This window comes from Myripristis murdjan, chromosome 7 (genome assembly GCF_902150065.1).
Source record: "Myripristis murdjan chromosome 7, fMyrMur1.1, whole genome shotgun sequence".
Classification (NCBI taxonomy): domain Eukaryota; kingdom Metazoa; phylum Chordata; class Actinopteri; order Holocentriformes; family Holocentridae; genus Myripristis; species Myripristis murdjan.
The window spans coordinates 562,501-585,177 of NC_043986.1; the positions used below are offsets into that span (position 1 = coordinate 562,501).

The 22,677-nt window shown below is 46.5% G+C and overlaps 1 protein-coding gene across 1 annotated transcript in view; it reads left to right on the forward strand.

Moving 5' to 3' along the window:
* The window catches only part of LOC115362039 (membrane-associated guanylate kinase, WW and PDZ domain-containing protein 3-like), a 42,422-nt gene extending 27,697 nt beyond the window's left edge, over positions 1-14,725 (forward strand). Inside the window, 6 exon segments of the mRNA XM_030055805.1 lie at positions 4,593-4,787; positions 5,694-5,770; positions 6,374-6,520; positions 7,084-7,222; positions 13,336-13,559; positions 13,899-14,725. Coding sequence (XP_029911665.1) covers positions 4,593-4,787; positions 5,694-5,770; positions 6,374-6,520; positions 7,084-7,222; positions 13,336-13,559; positions 13,899-14,303 — 1,187 coding nt within the window. The 3' untranslated portion in view covers positions 14,304-14,725.
* Positions 14,726-22,677: the final 7,952 nt, after the last annotated feature.

Genomic DNA, 22,677 nt, shown 5'->3' on the forward strand with positions numbered 1-22,677 from the left:
TATCAGGGTGTATCAGGGTGTAACAGAGTGTATCAGGGTGTAACAGGGTGTAATAGCTTCTAACAGGGTGTGCACGAGTTCATCAAGGTGTAACAGGGCGTAACGAGTGTGTGACAGGTTATAGCAGCTGTTAAAGGTGTAAAACAATGTAACAAGTTGTATCAGGGTGTATCAGGGTGTATCGGGGTGTATCAGGGTGTGACAGAGTGTAACAGAGTGTATCAGGGTGTAATAGCTTCTAACAGGGTGTGCACGAGTTCATCAAGGTGTAACAGGGCGTAATGAGTGTGTGACAGGTTATAGCAGCTGTTAAAGGTGTAAAACAATGTAACAAGTTGTATCAGGGTGTATCAGGGTGTATCGGGGTGTATCAGGGTGTGACAGAGTGTAACAGAGTGTATCAGGGTGTAATAGCTTCTAACAGGGTGTGCACGAGTTCATCAAGGTGTAACAGGGCGTAACGAGTGTGTGACAGGTTATAGCAGCTGTTAAAGGTGTAAAACAATGTAACAAGTTGTATCAGGGTGTATCAGGGTGTATCGGGGTGTATCAGGGTGTATCAGGGTGTGACAGAGTGTAACAGAGTGTATCAGGGTGTGACAGAGTGTATCAGGGTGTGACAGGGTGTGACAGAGTGTATCAGGGTGTGACAGAGTGTATCAGGGTGTGACAGAGTGTATCAGGGTGTGACAGGGTGTGACAGAGTGTATCAGGGTGTGACAGAGTGTATCAGGGTGTGACAGAGTGTATCAGGGTGTGACAGGGTGTGACAGAGTGTATCAGGGTGTGACAGGGTGTGACAGGGTGTGACAGAGTGTAAGGTAAGGTAAGGTAACTTTATTTATACCCGGAGGTAGATTTGGGTTGCAGCCAGTGAGAAGCCCCCCCCCCCCCCCCCCCCCCCCCCCCCCCGACAAGAGACAAGAGACAAGACACAAAAAACAAAAGACAAAAAAAAAACAAAAAAAAAAACATAGCACTACATCAGCACATAGAACTACTAGTACTACTGATTAAAACAATGACAGATAAAAGTGCAGCGCTGTGTGTGATCAAAGGACATGAAATAAATTAATATGTGAGTGTATAAATAAAATTCAAAATTCAGAGTTGAGGCATGAGTGTATCAGGGTGTGACAGAGTGTAACAGGGTGTGACAGGGTGTGACAGAGTGTATCAGGGTGTGACAGAGTGTATCAGGGTGTATCAGGGTGTGACAGAGTGTATCAGGGTGTGACAGGGTGTGACAGAGTGTATCAGGGTGTGACAGGGTGTAACAGAGTGTATCAGGGTGTATCAGGGTGTAATAGCTTCTAACAGGGTGTGCACGAGTTCATCAAGGTGTAACAGGGCGTAACGAGTGTGTGACAGGTTATAGCAGCTGTTAAAGGTGTAAAACAATGTAACAAGTTGTATCAGGGTGTATCAGGGTGTATCAGGGTGTGACAGAGTGTAACAGAGTGTATCAGGGTGTATCAGGGTGTGACAGAGTGTAACAGAGTGTATCAGGGTGTGACAGAGTGTATCAGGGTGTGACAGGGTGTAACAGAGTGTATCAGGGTGTAACAGGGTGTAATAGCTTCTAACAGGGTGTGCACGAGTTCATCAAGTTGTAACAGGGCGTAATGAGTGTGTGACAGGTTATAGCAGCTGTTAAAGGTGTAAAACAATGTAACAAGTTGTATCAGGGTGTAACAGGGTGTGACCGAGTGTATCAGGGTGTGACAGAGTGTAACAGAGTGTATCAGGGTGTAACAGGGTGTAACAGAGTGTATCAGGGTGTAACAGGGTGTGACAGAGTGTAACAGAGTGTATCAGGGTGTGACAGAGTGTGACAGAGTGTATCAGGGTGTGACAGAGTGTGACAGAGTGTATCAGGGTGTGACAGGGTGTAACAGGGTGTAACAGAGGGTATCACAGTGTATCAGAGTGTAACGGTGATGAACGGCGTCACACTGACTGTTGTTTTATCACACAGAATGTAACAGCAAGCTCACTGACGTGCATGTCATGTTTTCATGTGGTCAGGTGTTCTCTGACTGTCCAATCAGCTGAGCTGCAGGTTAACACAGCAGCACCCGTACACAGGTTCCCAGGTTCCCAGGTGTACCAGCCTCTTGCTCCGCCCCCTTTTAACTTGTAGCCATAAGTCATGAATGAAACATGAAATCATGAATGAAACATGAAATCATGAATGAAACATGAAATCCTGACTGTGAAAGGTCCCGTCAGGTTCGTACTCAGGGACGCGTCGTGACCACGCCCAACACGGAGGCGTGTGTTTATTTAGCTGAAGTGTCTCTCTCTCTCCTCCCACTCCTCCGTCTTCCCTCCATCCTCGCTCGTCCCGTCAGCCGGAGCTGCTGCTGTTAGCTCATCCAAGCAGAGTGAACAGCCTCAATTATTAACCTGCAGCAGAGAGAGAGGGAGAGAGAGAGAGAGAGAGAGAGAGAGAGAGAGAGGAAAAAAGACTAAATGTGACGTGAGGGAGAGAAAGGCAGGTTCCGGGTGAAGGAAAGTTCCTCTGCTCTGATCTGAGTGACTCAGAGAAGTTGTGATCAGTAGAACTTTATTTAAATAGAAGTTATATAAATACATATTTATCAGTCCTGACTGGTCATCAGTGCTGATATTCAGAGTTTATCAATAATCAATATCATCATTTGATTGAAAAGACTGATGATATGAAAACCAGTCAGGCTCCGCCTCCCCGTCTGACGGACAGCGGGTCAGCAGCGAGTGGGCGGGGCCTCGTTGATCACATGGTTCCAGTTCTCTGTGGATTTGTCTTTACTTTAGTTTGACAGGCAGACAGACAGGCAGGCAGACAGGCAGGCAGACAGACAGGCAGACAGACAGACAGACAGTTAGGCAGACAGACAGACAGGCAGACAGACAGACAGGCAGACAGACAGCTGGTTAAACTGCAGTTTGTTTGGTGTCAGCTCAGTTTAGTTCTTTTAAGTGCCATTAGCTGCTCTGAGTTTTTGTGTGTGTGGGTGCATAGAGTGTGCATAAGTGTGTGTGTGTGTGTGTGTGTGTGTGTGTGTGTGTGTGTGTGTGTGTGTGTGTGTTTCTGTGTGTGTGTGTGTGTGTGTGTGTGTGTGTTTTCTTCTTTGAAGCCTGTTTCATCTTCTGTCTAATGGCTGCATTGGCAAAAGTAAAACGATATTTTCAAAAACCTGATTAAACCCTGAACAGCAGCCACACGGTCACATGGTCTGTGTGTCCAGCTGCCGTCCAACCGTCCGTCCGTCCGTCCGTCCGTCCGTCCGTCCGTCCGTCCATCCGTCTGTCCGTCTCTCCGTCCATCTGTCCATCCGTCCATTTGTCTGTCCGTCCATCCATCCATCTGTCCGTCCGTCCGTCGGTTTGTTGTGGCAGCTTCCTCTCGGTGGCCGTGGACGACAACAGGACAGACAGCACAGATGAGATCCTGAAGAGAAGACATAAAGAGTGAAGCAGACAGCTGTAATACCTGTCTCACCTCCTCGCTCCGCCTGTTTCTGTCCGTCACAGGCAGGGTTAACCCTAACCCTGTCTCACCTCCTCGCTCCGCCTGTTTCTGTCCGTCACAGGCAGGGTTAACCCTAACCCTGTCTCACCTCCGTCACCAGCTCATCCTGTGACGAGGGCGTGACGTCTGTCAAAACACCGAATATCAAGCAAAAATCACACGGGTGTTTTTCATATCCACACTGTGGGTGGACAGACGGGTTCTAGTGTCCTGCAGTAGAGGTTCTCAAATGGGGGTCCACGTTCCCCTAGGGGTACTTTGGAGTACTGCAGGTAGAATGTGAGATTTTTTAAAAATGTTTATTTACAAAAATATGAGTTCCTAAAATCATCAGCCTACGCTATAATAAGTTCAATAAAACTGTAAATGTGAGTTTGATAAATCCCATGTTCTCCTCAGTTCTCCCTCTGGGTCCCTGAAGGTGTCAGATGTGTGTGTGTGTGGTTTCAATCTGCTGCCGTGGTCGTGGAGCGAGGACGTTTGTTCACTCTGAGCGGGAAGACGAGACCAAACAAATCCAGAAAGTGGATCAGTGGTTGAAGCTGGAAACAAGGAGGAAGAAGAGAAGAAGAAGAAGCAGAAACACAAACAAGAGAATCTGCTCAGCATCAGGTTGTTGGTTCACACTGATGGAGCTGGACTGACCCTCTGACCACAGGAGGCTCAACTGGTCAGGACCAACTGGACTGACCCTCTGACCACAGGAGGCTCAACTGGTCAGGACCAACTGGACTGACCCTCTGACCACAGGAGGCTCAACTGGTCAGGACCAACTGGACTGACCCTCTGACCACAGGAGGCTCAACTGGTCAGGACCAACTGGACTGACCCTCTGACCACAGGAGGCTCAACTGGTCAGGACCAGCTGGACTGGGAGGTTTTCAGAGGGGAACTTTATTGAAAAGGTTGGAGAGCGGCTGGTCTGCAGAGCTGTGATTCCACGTGACTACAAGAGTTTGACCACAACATTAAAATCTGATGTGGGACGAGCTGCTGAGGAACAGCCGCCATCGAACGGAGAGACGGGGACCCTAACCTCTCTGTCTGTCTCTCTCTGTGTCTGTCTGTCTCTCAGCCTCCTCTGTGCTGTCTCACCGCTTCGTGACGGTGCGGCGTGGCAGCCCGGCGGCGCGCAGCGGCCAGATTCAGCCGGGCGACCAGCTGGAGGCGGTGGAGGGCCGGCCGGTCGTCGCCCTGCAGCACCGAGACCTCGCCCAGATCCTGAGGAGGGCGGGCAACACCCTGCGGCTCAGCATCGTGCCCCGACACAGTACGACACACACACACACACACACACACACACACACACACACACACACACACACACACACACACACACACACACGACCTGCAGGCTGCAACCAGTGTGTGATGATGCAGATGATGTGTTTGTTTGTTTGTTTGTTTGTTTGTTTGTTTGTTTGGTCAGTTGGTCTGAACTTCATGCTGTTGCTGCGATGGTCGCTAACTTTGACCCATCGCTCCCTCGGTTGTCATGGCAACAGCAGAGCGTTTTGAGGGCATCCGAATGTTTTCACATTTTTATTTTTATTTACTTTCTAGAATTTTTTTTTTTTTTGCTGCTTTTTGTTCAACAAATTTTTGCTAATGTTTTTTTTCGGTTCCAGTAATGCTTTGCGAGTTTGCTCGTCACCTTTTTCTCAAAGGATTAATCCACCAGACAACAATCTGCAGCAGGGATTATTGATTATTGATTATTTGAACTTGATGTTTTAATCTCAGCACTTCAAACTGAACATTTTGTTTCATGATGTTACATCAAGTTACACCACTCTGCATGACATCACATGACATCACATGACATCACATGTTGCCTTATATGTCATGACATTACATTACAGAATGTTACATGATGTTACATTGCGTTATGTCGTGTTACGTTACATTACATGATGTTACATCTCGTGACATTACATCGGCCTGTAGTACTGTAGTACTGTACTGTGCTGTGGTTCAGTACTGCAGTACCACAGTACCACATCGGCCTGTGGTACTGTAGTACTGTACTGTGCTGTGGTTCAGTACTACAGTACCACAGTACCACATTGGCCTGTGGTACTGTAGTACTGTACTGTGCTGTGGTTCAGTACCATACTACAGGGTTGTACTAGCTGGTTATGAAATAAAAGCGTTTTCTTCTCTCTTTGTGCTTCAGACTCGTCGGCTCTGCCAGAAGCAGCAGATTTGGAAACTGATGGCAGGTTGATGAAAGCATCCAGAGGAAGGTCAAAGGTCACTGACTCCCCTTGTACTTTTCAGCTGAACGTTTAAACCAAACAGCCAAACCGTCACTGCAGACGTCACTGCTGCTGCTGATGTTTTTAGCAGAAACACTGATTTAAAAAAATTAAACAAGGCACTAAAATTCTCATTAATTTATCTTTTTTCCATTTCATGATTATAATCACTGTTGCTGAGTGCAGTACTAGTGGGAGTACTGTTTATTTGAGTAAATTCTACCGAGTACTATTATTATGAGCAGTAAGAAGACTACTAGAACTACACTGACTGAAGTAAAAATAAAAATATTGATTATTGTTATCATCAGTGCTATAACATCCCTAACAAATATTTTTTTTGTTTTTATTAAATAACATGAGTTACAGTTTTATTAGTAACAGTCACATTATCACATTATGTTGTATTGATATGATGTTGAGTGAAAGGATTTAAATAACAAACATTACAACATCTCTCTCTCTCTCTCTGTCTCTCTCTCTCTCTCTCTCTCTCTCTCTCTCTCTCTCTCTCTCTCTCCTGTCTCTCTCTCTCTCTCTCTCTCTCTCTCTCCTCTCTCTCTCTCTCTCTCTCTCTCTCTCTCTCTCTCTCTCTCAGGGCGAGTCCAGGTTCTACAGTGTGGATCTGGAGCGAGGGCCGACTGGTTTCGGCTTCTCCCTGCGGGGCGGCAGCGAGTACAACATGGGTCTGTACGTCCTGGGACTGATGGAGGGGGGGCCGGCCCAGCGCAGCCACAAGATCCAGGTCAGCACACACACACACACACACACACACACACACACACACACACACACACGCCAAAACCTTCACAGTCCAGAAGACGTCCCCAGGTGGATGAACACACAAAGTTGTTTTCTTCTCATTTCGTTCTCTGTAAACTTTACTGAACGCGGTGAGGACGACGCCGGCAGGCTTAGTGCCGCTGAGCAAACGTCACCACTTAACTCAAAACTACAGGAGTTTTATTGTGAAACATCAGCCCAGGAGGAGGAGCAGATCGTTTCCTCCTTTAGTTTGGATCAGAGCCGCGGTGTGCGATGGTGCTCTGTCCAAATTATGACCAAAAAACAAACAACAAAAAAAAAAAAGACCAAAGCAAGATTGAAAGAGTCAGATTCTGCCTCCAGAGGAAAACTTTGTCAGTCTGAGCGCAGACTGAGCGACTCCGGCAGGAAAACCGCTCCGAGTCTTGCCGATACGATATCGATGCATGTATTGATATTATATTGACACACAGGATATCGTGATCCTGTGCTGTGTCAGTGTTTTCCCCCCAGCTGATGTGTAGTACTGCGTGTTGCGTTCAGGTGTCTGACCAGCTGGTGGAGATAAACGGCGACAGCACGGCAGGGATGACTCACAGCCAGGCGGTGGAGCAGATCAGGAGGGGAGGACATCGCATCCACCTCGTCCTCAAGAAGGGAAACGGATACGTTCCCGACTACGGTGAGACACACACACACACACACACACACACACACACACTGTACTGTTGTTAAGGTCGTGCCTCTGTCTCGTCTCAAACGGGCTGGCAGCAGAACCGGACTGTTTGATTGGTTAAGGTCTGAGCAGCGTTCACCAGCCAAACCTCCTCCTCCAAAATAAAACCCAAATATCAAATCAGACTTTACTTTCTGTTCTCCAGCTTCACACGGTTCCCACCCGCTGCATCTTCAGAATAAAAGTTCACTCGCTTTTAACTGATTTTAATTTCAGTTTTTATTCTGTTGGACTTTTTATTACAATACAACTTTACTGCAGGAAATGTGCCTTTGACCAAAGCAAATGTAAAACAGTGACATTACAGTGACATGGCATTAAAAACATCAGTTAGCTGATGTCATTTATGGCAGCACGTGTCGCTATGTAAGAAAAACAGACCTCTGTTTTATTATGACTGCACATTTATGACAGGCTTTGGGTATTTTCATCCGCTCTTTGTGCATGTGCAGCACTTTGCAACATTTTAAAGTTTAAAATGTCTATTACATTATGTTTTGGCTCTATTGAGACTGATCCTGGCTCTGATGTGTTGATGTGAGGCACTTTAATCTGAACTCACATCAGATTCGGTGTGAAGAGGCTCTCACTGCTGCTTCCTGCCGAGAGGAAACTTCTCGAGGAAACACTGGAAGCTGCTGATTATTTTTAATATTCTGACATGTAAATCATCAAATTTAAAAATCCTTCAGCACAAAACGTCAGAATCAGAGTCAGAAACGCTTTGATCCCTGAGGGGAAGTTGGGTCAGCTGCAGCTGCTCAAATTCTTAAGAGAAGAATTCAATTATAAGAAACAGAAAAAGAAAGTAGAAATAGAAAAAAATTAAAACATTAGAATTAGCATTAGAAATTTGTAAAAAAAAAACCAAAAAAAAAACAGTATATTATATGCATTATGTAAAAATATGTGCATTAATCAAAACTATTACAACAATAAATACAGAAGTAAAAAAAAACCTCAGCACGTTCACAGCAGCAGCGGGAGGCGGAGCAAGCAGTCGTCCTCGCACACGATTGGCTGTTTCGTGAGAGACCAGCTGATGTTTCCTGCTTCTCTCTGCCGTCTTCCCGTTTATTCACAACGGGACAAAGACGACCTGTCCGTTTAAAGGAGCATTCTGTCTGGTTTTGTGTTTTCTGACGTCATGACAGCTGATCGTGTCGCAGACTTTACCTCCTTTTCCACTCGACAGACAACAGGAGCAGAAAACACCGTCAGCCACAGTGAGCAGTATTTATACCAGAGTACTGCACCCTGCTACTGCTACTCTACTGCTGTCTGACTGCAGTACAAGTAGAAGTACTGTTCCTCTGCTGGTATGTGACTGCAGTAGAAGTAGGGGCATTACACTAAAACTGAAGTGAGGACCATGCAGACTCAACTGACAAAATGTCAAATTAACATGTCATGTGATAGTTGAGTCCACATGGTTCTCATCGCCCACACTTATTCCACATTTTTGCCAGTTGAGTCTAAATGGTCCTCACTGCAGTTTTTGATGGTGCAGCTTTTATTGTGAAATTTGGAAAATGACAAAAAGTAGAAGCAACAAAGTAGAAGCAGGTTCCTCTTCTCATCTTCACTGACTGAGCTTTTATTGTGAAAGGCTGATCATCTGTTCTCTGTAATGGATCTGATTTAAAAAGCAGTGAAGACAAAACTCAGGCAGAAATGGACTGAAAGTCAAATTACTGACTTTAAAAAAAATACTCAAAGTGCAAGTACACAAAAAATACTCAGCTACAGCAACATGAGGAAATGAGTTACTATTGAGTAACTAATGAGTAATAATGAGTAACTAAAAAAAAAAAAAAACACTTTTCAACTGAAGCAACAAAATCCACTTCCTGTGATGGCACCTGGTGGTGAGAGCCACGTAGACTCAACCATCAAATGATATACTTTGTTTTGTTGTCAGTTCCGTCTCAGCTGACCTGCGGCGGGTTTGAAAACTGTATGAACATGAACGTGTGTTGTCACTTCTCTCCATAAACAATCATTATAAATATCTAATAATTATTCATTATTTTTTATCATTATTTATTTTGACACAAATTATCAACAAGATAACAGCCTCAGACGGCCACGCCTCGTCACGCCACGTCACTGATCATTCGACCAATAGGAAGATTTGTTTTCCCGTGTGCTACATGTTCAGCAGTGATGCCATAAAAAGCCCCGGGATTTTTCGGTTTATGAATCTTGATAATTGATATTTTTCTCAGAGTCAGAGGCGCTGCAGCGTCTGTGGAGCTGCTGCGAGAGGCTGCCGCTCTGTGAGGCTTTCATGATGTTTAATCATCTCAGTGACGACAGACTCACGTCATGTGACCTGGTTCTGCTGCTCGGGTCATGTGACCTGGTTCTGCTGCTCGGGTCATGTGACCTGGTTCTGCTGCTCGGGTCATGTGACCTGGTTCTGCTGCTCAGGTCATGTGACCTGGTTCTGCTGCTCAGGTCATGTGACCTGGTTCTGCTGCTCGGGTCATGTGACCTGGTTCCGCTGCTCGGGTCATGTGACCTGGTTCCGCTGCTCGGGTCATGTGACCTGGTTCCGCTGCTCGGGTCATGTGACCTGGTTCTGCTGCTCGGGTCATGTGACCTGGTTCTGCTGCTCTCAGCCTGAGGAAGCTCACACACCTGTTGTGATGTCAGCAGGAAGCCTCCTCACCTGTCGCCGCTCAGCCGGCCAATCAGAGCGCCGCGGCCCTCCTGATTTCTCTGTCCTGCTCTCTGACTTTACTTTTGTCTCTCGACCTTCCCTTTCCTCCTCTTCCTCTCTTCCTCTTCCTTTCCTCCTCTTCCTCTCCTCCTCTTCCTCTTCCTTTCCTCCTCTTCCTGTCCTCCTCTTCCTCTACCTCTCCTCCTCTTCCTCAGTGGAGCTGTCCAGCCTGTCTCTCTGTATGACCAACTCCAAGCAGGGTGAGCCCTGCTTCTACGTGATTGGACGGACAGAAAACACGCGGTTGGTAACGCTCCCTGTTAGTCCTGCAGCCACTTCTGTTCTTTCACTGTGACGTCATCCCTCCATCACCACACCTGTCATGTGACTTCCTGTTGACATCACACCTGTCATGTGACTTCCTGTTGACATCACACCTGTCATGTGACTTCCTATCTTGATCTGTATTGATTGACTGTATTGATCAGTACCTGACCTGCATCAGTGTGTCCAGTGGCTTCAAAAACCCAGGCTAATGTTAGCGAGCTAGCTGCTGTGATGTTAGCGAGCTAGCTGCTGTGATGTTAGCGAGCTAGCTGCTGTGATGTTAGCGAGCTAGCTGCTGCGTGTTGTAGGCTAATGTTAGCGAGCTAGCTGCTGCGTGTTGTAGGCTAATGTTAGCGAGCTAGCTGCTGCGTGTCGTAGGCTGATGTTAGTGAGCTAGCTGTTGCGTGTTGTAGGCTAATGTTAGCGAGCTAGCTGCTGCGTGTCGTAGGCTGATGTTAGCGAGCTAGCTGCTGCGTGTCGTAGGCTGATGTTAGCGAGCTAGCTGCTGCGTGTCGTAGGCTGATGTCAGCGAGCTAGCTGCTGCGTGTCGTAGGCTGATGTCAGCGAGCTAGCTGCTGCGTGTCGTAGGCTGATGTCAGCGAGCTAGCTGCTGCGTGTCGTAGGCTGATGTCAGCGAGCTAGCTGCTGCGTGTCGTAGGCTGATGTCAGCGAGCTAGCTGCTGCGTGTCGTAGGCTGATGTCAGCGAGCTAGCTGCTGCGTGTCGTAGGCTGATGTCAGCGAGCTAGCTGCTGCGTGTTGTAGGCTAATGTCAGCGAGCTAGCTGCTGTGTGTTATAAGTGTTGTAGGCTGATGTTAGCGAGCTAGCTGCTGCGTGTCGTAGGCTGATGTTAGCGAGCTAGCTGCTGCGTGTTGTAAGTGTTGTAGGCTAATGTTAGCGAGCTAGCTGCTGCGTGTTGTAAGTGTTGTAGGCTAATGTTAGCGAGCTAGCTGCTGCGTGTTGTAAGTGTTGTAGGCTAATGTTAGCGAGCTAGCTGCTGCGTGTTGTAAGTGTTGTAGGCTAATGTTAGCGAGCTAGCTGCTGCGTGTTATAAGTGTTGTAGGCTGATGTTAGCGAGCTAGCTGCTGCGTGTCGTAGGCTGATGTTAGCGAGCTAGCTGCTGCGTGTCGTAGCAGAGAGAGGAGAGCAGAGTTTCTCTGCTGCCTTCAGCTTGCAGCAGATCTGATCATCAGCTTGTAAATCTCTGAATATCACAGAGTTATTGATCAGTGGATGGAGTGGAGGAGGATGTTAAAGGACAAACAAACGTTTTCATGAGGAACTTGGAGAGAAAAGCGTCTCGGAGCTGATCTGAGCTCAGGCTGATGTGACTGACGTGCTGAAACTAAATCACTACAGTTACATAACAGAGGTATAGTTTTATTTCAGAGACAGAAGGGAGGCTGTGTGTGTGTGTGTGTGTGTGTGTGTGTGTGTGTGTGTGTGTGTGTGTGTTCAGACGGCGTCTTGTTCTGCGTTCTGCTGGCAGAACACAGCGTTTCAGTCTCGGAGCTGCAGATTAGAGGCTGCTGAAAAACAGATTAAAGTGCAGCCAACAGCTCAGCATTGTTCTGCAGCACACACACACACACCCACACACACACACCCACACACACACACACACACACACACACACACACACAGGACATACACCTGCTGAAAGACGGGAATCAAACCTGCAACCCTCCAGCTGCAGGACGACCTCTGACCTCTGACCCCATGATCACAAACTAACAGGAAGCGACATCACAGAACAGCAGAGTCCATTTATCTGTTTACATTTCCATCATCATTGTTACATATAATTAATTACTAACCAGTGGTTTCCAAGGTGTGGTCCGGGGACCCTCTGGGGCCCCTGACGGTCCTGCAGGGGTCCTCAGCAAAATGAGGTACCAGTTTCTGTGCTGTGCTCAGTCTGATCCAGCATCACTCATCTGACCTGTAAATGTAGATTTTCAATAAGTATAAATGCAGTTTCCTGTTGTTTAAAACTGCATTAGTTTTCAGGCTACATTTTTGCTATTTTTTTTTTTTTAATTTAATTAATTTATTTTTTGTTTAAGTTATTTATTTATTTATTTATTTATTTATTTAGCATTTGTTTTGATAGCTTTCCGGTGATTATCTTTTTTGTTTTTTTCTTTCTTTTTGGCCATTTTTAAAATTATGTTATTTACTCATGGTATTTTTTTGCTAGTTTGCTCATCACCTTTTATATCCCTGCATCTTATTTAAAGAAATCCACTGAACTGTCTCAGGTGTCAGATGGTTCAAATCAGTAGCAGCAATTATTGATTATTGATTATTTGCACATGATGTTTGAACTGATTTGACACCTGGACAATTCCATAATGAGCACAAACCAAAATATCAGTTCATATCAGAGTCACTTCCTGTGGAGGCCTCAGGAGGGCCACCTGGGGGCCCCGGGCCTCAGGAGGGCCACCTGGGGGCCTGGGGCCTCAGGAGGGCCACCTGGGGGCCCCGGGCCTCAGGAGGGCCTGGCCTCAGGAGGGCCACCTGGGGGAAACAGGTCAGTAAGGTGACCCGATCAGTGTCTTTTTAATATCTGACTTCTTCATTCTGGGGAGGAGCAGTCACAGTGCAGCACTCACTCTCACCACAGGGGGCGCTGACGGGTCAGACACTGGAACTGCCACTTTAACCCTCCTGTCCAGTGAGGGTCAGTTTGACCCATGTCATCATGTCATCATGTCATCATGTTAACAGTTTAACATGTCATCATGTTAACATGATGACATGTTGACATGATGACATGATGACATGTTAAACTGTTAACATGTCATCATATTAACATGTTAACATGTTAACATGATGACATGATGACATGTTAATGACATGTCATCATGTTAACATGTTAACATGATGACATGATGACATGATGACATGATGACATGTTAACATGATGACATGATGACATGGGTCAAACTGTGGAAACATGATCATCCTGCTGCTTCATGCTCAGACATTAAATCTGACAAGGCCTTTTAATGTGAAGGGATGAGGCTCAACACAAAGTGACTTCCTGTTTGTTTCTGTTTCAGGCCCTGAAGAGGGCGCCCTCTCCCCCTCCTCCTCCCCAAACACAGAGGAGCAGGGTGTGGATCCAGTAACCAAGACAACCGCCTCCCTCAACAGGCACACAGGAGGAGCAGGAGGAGGAGAGAGGAGGAGCGGGGGAGGCAGGCAGAGGAACGCCGGAGGAGAAACCAAACAACAAAAAGGAGGAAGAGGAGGGAGAGGGACTCCTGATCTGGACCTGGACCTGGTGGAGGAGGAGGCGCTGGAGGAGGAGAGAAGGAGGCGAGAGCAGGAAGAGGAGGAGCAGGAGGAGGAGGAGGAGAGGACGCATCAAGGGGGGAGGAGGAGCAGAGGAGGTCAGGCATGGAGGAGCCAGACAGCCAGGGAGAGCCTGGAGAACCAGGAGGAGCAGAGGGAGCAGGAGAGGAGGAGCAGGAGCTTACCCAGGAACGCTGCACGCAACTGGGAGCGACACCTGCAGGAGGAGGGGGAGGGGGAGGGGTCAGGGGCGAGGAAGGAGGGGGAGGTGGAGCCAGCTGGGAGGAAGGAGAGGAGGAGCGACAGGAGGAGGAGGAGAGGGAGGGCGAGCGAGGTAGACAGAAGGGAGGAGCGGGAGGGGAGAGAGGAGAAGGAGCAGGAAGCAGAAAGTGAAACCCGCCGCACAAAGCACTCTGGGAGTTCTGCGCCAGCGACCAATCAGAGAGCTGCGTTCTCCTTCCTCATGCCGCTGGACGACGCCGACGAGCGCCAGGCGTCCGACAGCGAATCGGTGGCCAGCTTCTCCGAGGTCAGCCTATCAGCAGCCAGCATCGTGACCGGGGAGGCGGGCTCCGACTGGAGGGAGGACTCTGATTGGAGGAGATCTGAGTCGTCATGGCGATACGGGGACGTGCCCGGCCCCTGGCTGAAGCCCAGCCCCCAGAGACTCACACAGGTTCTGATTGGTAGTCGGCTCAAGGGGAGGGACTTGGCGGGAGGGCTCTCTCTCTGATTGGCTAAGAGCAAGAATTCTCTCGGCTGTTTTTTATTTTTGGTTTGGCTACAAGGGCTCTGCCTTCTCTGATTGGCCCACTGAACTGGAAGACCCGCCCCTCTGTGTGGACATCTCCGCTTTTGATCACGAGGAGGATCCTTCCTCTGACTGGCTGACCCAGAGGAGGCGGGATTAGAAGCCTCCGTCTTTGATTGGCCCGTCCTCAAACCCAGATTAGCCAATGACACAACAGCCCCGCTGCACACAGAACCGCCCACTTCACACCGTCCAATCACACGCTCTGATTTTACCCATCATCCTTCAGTACATCCTCCCATCATGTCTGTGTTTGAACAGTCCAAACCAGAGATGTGTCCGCCTGCAGGGGGCGCCACGGAGCCTGAGAGCGCCAGCTCTGCCTGCAGGGGGCGCCGCAGAGGCTGAGCAGAGCGTCAGCTCCGCCTGCAGGGGGCGCTGCAGAGGCTGCAGCCAGTCAGCAGCACAGAGCCTCAATGCCAGTGCTAATCTGCTCAAACTCACAGCATTTTACAGCCATGGATTATAATCTCAGTTTATAATCCTGTCTGCAGCAGAAATATGGACAGGAACAGTCCAGTTACTGATCAATATCTGGATCAAATGGACTGATCAGTTTAGAGCATTGAGCCCCACTGACCCACACAGATTCTGCTCTGTTTAGCTCAGTGCTGCCCCCGCTGGACACAACACTGACCTGCAGGCTGTTTAGCTCAGTGCTGCCCCCGCTGGACACAACACTGACCTGCAGGCTGTGTCTCTGGATGTAGTTCAACTTAAATCTCTGCAGGTTTTGGTCTGATCTGCTCAGACAGCAGAGTCATCATCATCATCATCATCATCATCATCGTCATCATCATCATCGTCATCATCATCATCGTCATCATCATCATCGTCATCATCATCACCACCAGCATCACCAGCATCATTTCCTCCATTATAACTTTTTAAAAAACAGATTATGCAATGAAACGAGAGCATCAAACCGTTCAGTCCGACCTCCTGCAGCGCCACCTGCTGGAGGCTCAGCATTCAGTGTGTACGATCCTCCTGTTTCTTTATGTAATGTAATCTCAGCATGAAAACATTTGGATGATTTTATTGTTATTTTTGTAATCAGAATATGTATAGGGGAAATGAAACTATGAGATTAAATAACGATGTGATTTGATTTGCTTGCTTGCTCGGAAAAACGATTTGAAACTCAGAGCGGTCGGTCTGGGTTCCGCTGTGCTCCCATTGGCTGTAAATAGCGAACAGCGTACTCCATTATGTCACCGCGGTAAACATGGCCGACGCGGTGCCCGCTACTATAGCGACGGCCACGAGGGCGGGACTGTGGAGCCAAAATGGCCGATGGACCGAACAGCTCTGGATCATAACGAAGTGCCTCATTTCCTCCACTCTGATGCCGAGGTTGCAGTCGGACACAAACCACTTCCTGTCAGCTGACGAGGGAAAAATCTGAATTTGGCCGCTCGCAAAAAAAAAAAAAAATCCTTCAGTCGATTTGGAAATGTGCTGCTCATAATAATAATGAAAATGACTCGTTACAAACTGAAGGACTGGAACGATTTGGGTTTTACGTGTCAGAATGCAGCCTCACACACACACACACACACACACACACACACACACACACACACACACACCAACCATAAGAGCTAGCCATGCTTGAAAGATGTCCCACCTGAGGCGCCATAGATTTACTGTAGCAAACGCCTCCGGTGTTATTTCACACACACACACACACACACACACACACACACACACACACTGCAGACTTCATCACTCCATTGCATCAAACTGTGATGCTGTCAACCCCGTTTTACACTGTCTGTCTGTCTGTCTGTCTGTCTGTCTGTGTACATGAAAATCCTCAGAGGTTACAGCACACGCACAAACACACACACACACACACACACACACACACACAAACACACACACACACACACACACACTACATTGCCCTTTACCCACCCCCCACCCCCCCCCGCCTGGTCTCTCTAAGGGCATTTTGATATTCGTCTTCTATGCATTTCTCAGACTCTCTGCTGGTGTCGTTTCTGATCAGAGAGCCTGACCTGATCAATGATCCTGATCAGAGAGCCTGACCTGATCAATGAGTCAGATCATTCAGGTCCAAAGCAAACTGAGGAAAATACAGGATTTACAGTTTCATCACCAACCTGCTGCAGCCGACTGTCTGCCAGCCCACACAGTGTAAACACAGCAGGAGCAGCTTGTGTGTGTGTGTGTGTGTGTGTGTGTGTGTGTGTGTGTGTGTGTGTGTGAACAGGTGATCAGGTAGGTTAGTTGCTGTGACTCAGTAAACGTCTCGTCTTCAGGCTCAGCTAACCTGAACACGCTGTTAGCTCGCTAACTAGCCAGCAGGCTAACCCTGCTCCTGCTAACATGCTAACGCTAGCAGGTGGGCGTGGCTGTGCTCAGGTGTGTTGATGCTGCGTTCGCTTCCCGTCGGTTTGACCTGTTAGTGTTCAGTCAGCTGCGAGGTAAAGGAAGCTAACATGACAATTCATCACGTTTATATCAAAACAAAAACGATGAACTGTTCAATCTTTAATTTGACAGATATGTTTGGTTTCTACCAGGCAGAGCTCAGATCAGAGCTTTAACATCAGAAACATCAGCTTCCTGGCTGCAGTTAGCAGTGTCATGTTGACATGAACACTGTTTACAAGTCAGAAGATGACACCTGCAGGAAATACCATATGATGTCAACAGGAAGTAATCAGGCTACTGTTAACATGCTAACGCTAGTGGCTAGCATCAGCTTGCCTCAGCTAGCATGTTAATCATGTGTTAAGAAGACAGTTGTGGTTAGCTAGCTAACACGCTGACATCATCTAAACACAGTCAGACTGATCAGAAACAGACCAGGTGTGTTTACTGACGTCTGGAAACTGAAGCTGAGGATCTCCAACATGGCCGCCAGCGCTGGGGGCCTTTTATATTGAATGAAAGAACATGTGATTTTATTAACCCTCAGAAAGTTCAGCAGTGTTGTTAGTATTCCTGTATTATAAAAGGTACATTATCATGAGTCAAGTCAAACGTCCTGCCGGCACCTCCAGGTGGCAGGAAGTGAGTCTGGAGGTAAATCAGTCACCTGTGAGCTGAAGCTGTGATGATCAGCCAGGAAGTTTGCCTTTCAGAAATGAAAGATCTGCTGGATCGTGAGCTGATCTTAGTCTGTTTGGGCTCCGGATCTGATGTTTTACCCAGAGATGGCTGCCCCGTCAGCCTGAGCCTGACTCTGATTTATGTCCAGACGGACTCACTGGATTAACTGGATTCATGTTCCACTGGTTCCCAAACTGGAGGTCCAGGACCTGCTGGTCAGACAGTCACTGTCATTTAATTGCCTTGAATGAAGTTGACATGACAGTCCTTGTCATGTCTGACAGTGAATTCAAGAGACAGCTTATCAAACAGACTCCCAGCTTCCTTTAATGTGCATCTTTGACAAGAAAAACCTCTGAGTCTTTGATCTGGAAACCTTCAGTGATAAAAATCCTCCTGAGCTGAGCGGCGCAGACGCTGCCTTCAGCAGAGACTGACTGACAAATCCAATTAGTTTGATTGATTGATTGATGCGGGTTTCATTTTAGATGGAAACCAAACATCTGACTCCAGTCGTTCCCTGCTGACCCGCTGATGTTCACAGGTTTGAATCCTGCTGCTGCTCAGCTGCACTCAGATCAGATCAGGACAGAAAGTTTCTTTGTTTTCAAAAGCTCAGAGCAAATAATGATGTCACCCGCTTCTGAATTTTTTTTTTTTTTTTTTTGGTTTATTGTCTGTTTGACTGCACTGACAGGGAGTTTTGACCCCCGACCCAGAGAGTCAGTCTGAGCCTGTCAATCGAAAGCACTGAGGGCTGCTGGGAAGAAAAAACAACAATCAGCAAAATCTGACCAAATCCCCTCGCTACAGAGCCAAGGCACCAAGAGACATGCTGAACTCCTTTAAGCAGCTGAACCTTACAGCTTCAGAGCTGCTGGAAGGTTTATTCTTTCTCTTTGACAGAGCCAGGCTAATGACTCCCATAGACTTCAAGTCTTTATGCTAAGCTAACAGGAAATGCTACCCATAGGAATTGAACCACTGGACGTCCAGAGGAGAAAATGGTGTCCAACATCTAGTCTCATGGAATTTGCCTAAACCTTTGTAGTATTCCTTTAAGCAAAGGGTTACCTAAAATTGTTAGTCATCAGCATAACGTTGTAGTGTCTGCTTACCATTTAAAACAGAGTGGAGTTATGTTACGGGCACAAGCCGTTGTAAGAGACATAAATGACTTGTCAGTTCTAATGGTAATGTACCGCCGACAGCTCGAGAAGGTTATATTAACCAGTGGTTATTATTATTGTGGTCCCACAAATAAACACAAACCCTCTGCGAGCTTTTGGATTTCCATCACTTTGATGTCGGCAGCGGTTTGTCCTGTGGAACTGATGGGTTAGGGTTACTGATGTCTGGATGGTTACTGCACCAGATTCAGCTCTGATTGGACGTTATCAGACCCGGGATCCAGTCCCTTGAGTTGGACTGGATCCCGAGGACCACTGATAACGTCCAATCAGAGGAGAAGTACCAGTCCAGTCAGGATAAAGTTGGTTCGGCTTCTTAATAGAATCTTACTGTTGAAACAAACACCTGCTGCCCTGCAACACATCTCCAGCCTCGCTCGCTCGCTCGCTCACTCTGTGGTGACTGTGATTTCAGCGGCAGCCATCTTTAATCAGCCTTTGAGATCAATATAAAGGGCATTGAACTTCCTGATATGTAATTTTATAAGTGCATATTGACTTGAAAAGGAAAGAAAAAGGTTTTATATGTGCGTTCCTTAGTCTTGCTTACTGAGGTGAAGATTTCTCATCATTTTTGCAAAAAAAGAGAAAATACAAAGAAAAAAACAGACCCTCAGACATTTGCAAAACAAACAAACAAACAAACAAAAAAAAATAAATAAATAAACATCAAAATAAATAATGACATGTTTAATTTGGGGTTTGAGCCAGCCAATCAACCAACCAGTCAATCAACTGCTCAGCCAATCAGCTAGCAGCATCAGCAGCATCCAGCAGACTTTACCAGAGCCATAAACAAACACACACACACACACACACACACACACACACAGTGAGTCCAGGTGAACACACTCATCTGTTTTACATTTGTCAGATTTCTCTGTGAAACGTTACAGTCTGAACCCTGAAGAGCCTCCAACTGTAAAGTCACAAGGAAAGGAAAAGTTATTTCACCTTGTCGGCTCTTTTTCCCAGACGGATGTTAGAAAGGTGCAGCTGAAGTGAGGACCATTTAGACTCAACTCACAAAAATCTCCCCACTGAACAGAGACAGGCGAGGGTTAAGCTCTGCAGGGACAAAGAGCCACATTTCAAGGTGGAACAGCAGATTTGGTAATCCGTTAGCTGCCGGCAGACAACAGCTAATGTTAGCATCCATCACACGGCAGCGGCGGTGTGACGGCTCACATGATACGAAGGGAAGCGTGCAGCGTGACAAGAACACATCTGAGACGAAAACAACAGACCAAACACAGCCGAGTGTGTGTGGCGACGCTGTGAAACGCAGATTTGAGCCTCAGAGCGGATCTGGTGAAACCACAAACATTCACTAATGAAAAGTCGGATCCAGCAAAACAATCAGTTATGCTGACGACACCAGACTTACAACTCAGAGACAGACAGGAAGCAGCTGATGCTGGGTGGAGATGGAGACAGGCTCATGGCCACACGGGCAGGCAGACAGACAGACAGACAGGTAAATAAATAGAGAGACAGACAGGTAAACAGACAGACAGGCAGACACATAAATAAATAGACAGAGAGACAGACATGTAAATAAATACAGGTAAACAGACAGACAGACAAAGAGGCAGACAGGTAAACAGACAGAGGTAGACAGACTGGCAGGTAGACAGACAGACAGGCAGACAGGTAAACAGACAGGTAAATATAAATAAACACGTAAACAGACAGGCAGACAAGTAAACAGTCAGACAGGTAAATAAATACGGACAGGTAAATAGATAGGTAGACAGACAGGCAGATACGTAAACAGACAGGTAAATAATTAAATACAGACAGACAGGTAGACAGACAGGCAGATACGTAAACAGACAAACAGGTAAATAAACAGACAGGTAGGCAGACAGACAGGTAAATAATTGAATACAGAAAGACAGACAGGTAAACAGACAGACAGGCAGATACGTAAACAGATAGACAGGTAAATAAATAAATACAGACAGACAGACAGACAGACAGGTAAATAAACAGACAGGTAGGCAGACAGACAGTACCTTGCTATTAAACGTCCCGTCTCAGCGTCAGAGACGGTGAACCCAGTAGCCATTGAGTGTGAGTGTGTGTGTGTGTGTGTGAGCGTGAGCGTGTGTGTGTGTGTGTGTGTGTGTGTGTGAGCGTGTACAGGAGCCACAGACATGTACAGCTTTCTATCCTGTTGATAATATGTTGGTTTATGATGATGATGATGATATTGATATTAATATTGATAATAATAATGATGTTGTATGGTTTCTGAATGCAGCTGCCAGGGAGTTTTGAACAAAAACAGAGAAATAAAATAAAATGACTTGCAGTTCTACTGAGATGGTACATGAATTCAATAAAGTGATTATGATATATAAATAAAATGCTTTTACGGACTTTGGTGTCGGCTGTTTTTCTTTGACTTTTACACTCAACTGACTCTGCCAGCATCCTCACATCCAGGTCAGAGGTCAGAGGTCAGAGGTCACAGCAGCCAGAACGTCCTGTCAGCACGCTGCTGGCCTGACGCCGTCAGCAGGCAGAGCCACAGCGACACCTGGTGGCCAAAATCAAAAACCCATGGCCTCTGGTTCTGCTTGTGTCTGTAAAGTCATGTAATATTTAAATGAGCTCGTCAGCGTGGCTCTGCTCAGCTGATCCTGTGTCAGCATCAGCAGTCTAAACCTAATCAATCATGAGGATGATCATTCATACGTGTTCATTTGATTGACAGGTGAGGGGCCTTTCACATCCCAGCATGATAGATAAATAATCATAGCATATGTAAACCTCTGAACCTTTGCACAGACTCTATGTATGATGAAAAAATCTATAGAATATGTATATATAAAATAGATGTATAATCATAATGTATAATGTATAATATAATTTCCATGTGTCAGAGACTGTCAGTCTCTTTTCTGCCTTACGGAAAACATTTTATATAATATAAAATTCAACTTATAAGTAGAATAATTAAATAGGATAATTAACCAATAAAAGATATAACCTATCCATATGAAATCTTTATATAAATATAAAAATATTAATATATGTGTGTAAAATGCTAATAAAATACTAGCATAAGCACCAATCTAACAAATGAAAAGTGAATGGACTAATGAATGAAAACCAGTCAGAACATTTTCTCTGAAGGGAGCCGATGAAGGAAGCCACTTCAGAGACGGGCGTCGCAAATCAGCATCACTGCGACCCCTGCGACCCCTGTGACCCCTGCGACCCCTGTGACCCCTGCGACCTCTGCGACCCCTGTGACCCCTGCGACCAGGAGCGCCGGATTCACTTAAGCAGTCGGGGGGGCCAAAAAGTGCCATGTTGTGTGTTCAGCTCATTCACTGTGCCTCTATCCCGTGCACCTCATCTATGCCCCTATACTGCAACACTTACAGTATAAAAAATAAAAAGACGTTTGGCTCAGACACACATGCCCCAAATCCATCACCAAGATTGAGGTGTCTTTAAAATTAATGCTTTGGGCTTGTCTTTTCAATGTATGTCATGAATTAAGGCGCAGTGAGGTCCGTGGCTGGTTAGGCACGATCAGCCAGAGCTTAAATTGCATAGTACATGCATACAAAAATATATATTAAGTAGAACTCAATATTAAAACCACTGCAAAGTCAATCAAGTCGCTGCTTTCAAAAATGTAGTTATCGACATCGGCGGATTATAGCGCGCACATAATTACTGCCAATTAATTTTCTGAGAAACACATTCACCTGCATTTCTGCAGAATTTACAGCCCAGGAGCTCCCAAAGACAAGATCACAAGAAGAAATCAGCTGAATCTCAACAACACAGGACCTCCAGCTCCAGTGCAGTCTATAAGAGCAACAACTATACATTATAAACACCGCCCGCTCTGATCACACACCATTAAACCTCCAAGCACAACTAAGTCTGAAAAGCCTAAAAAGCTACTGAGTCACTCATACGAGAACAACATAGGAAGACTATATATTATATTATTATATTATTATTATATTATTATTAGACTTTTTATTATATTTTGA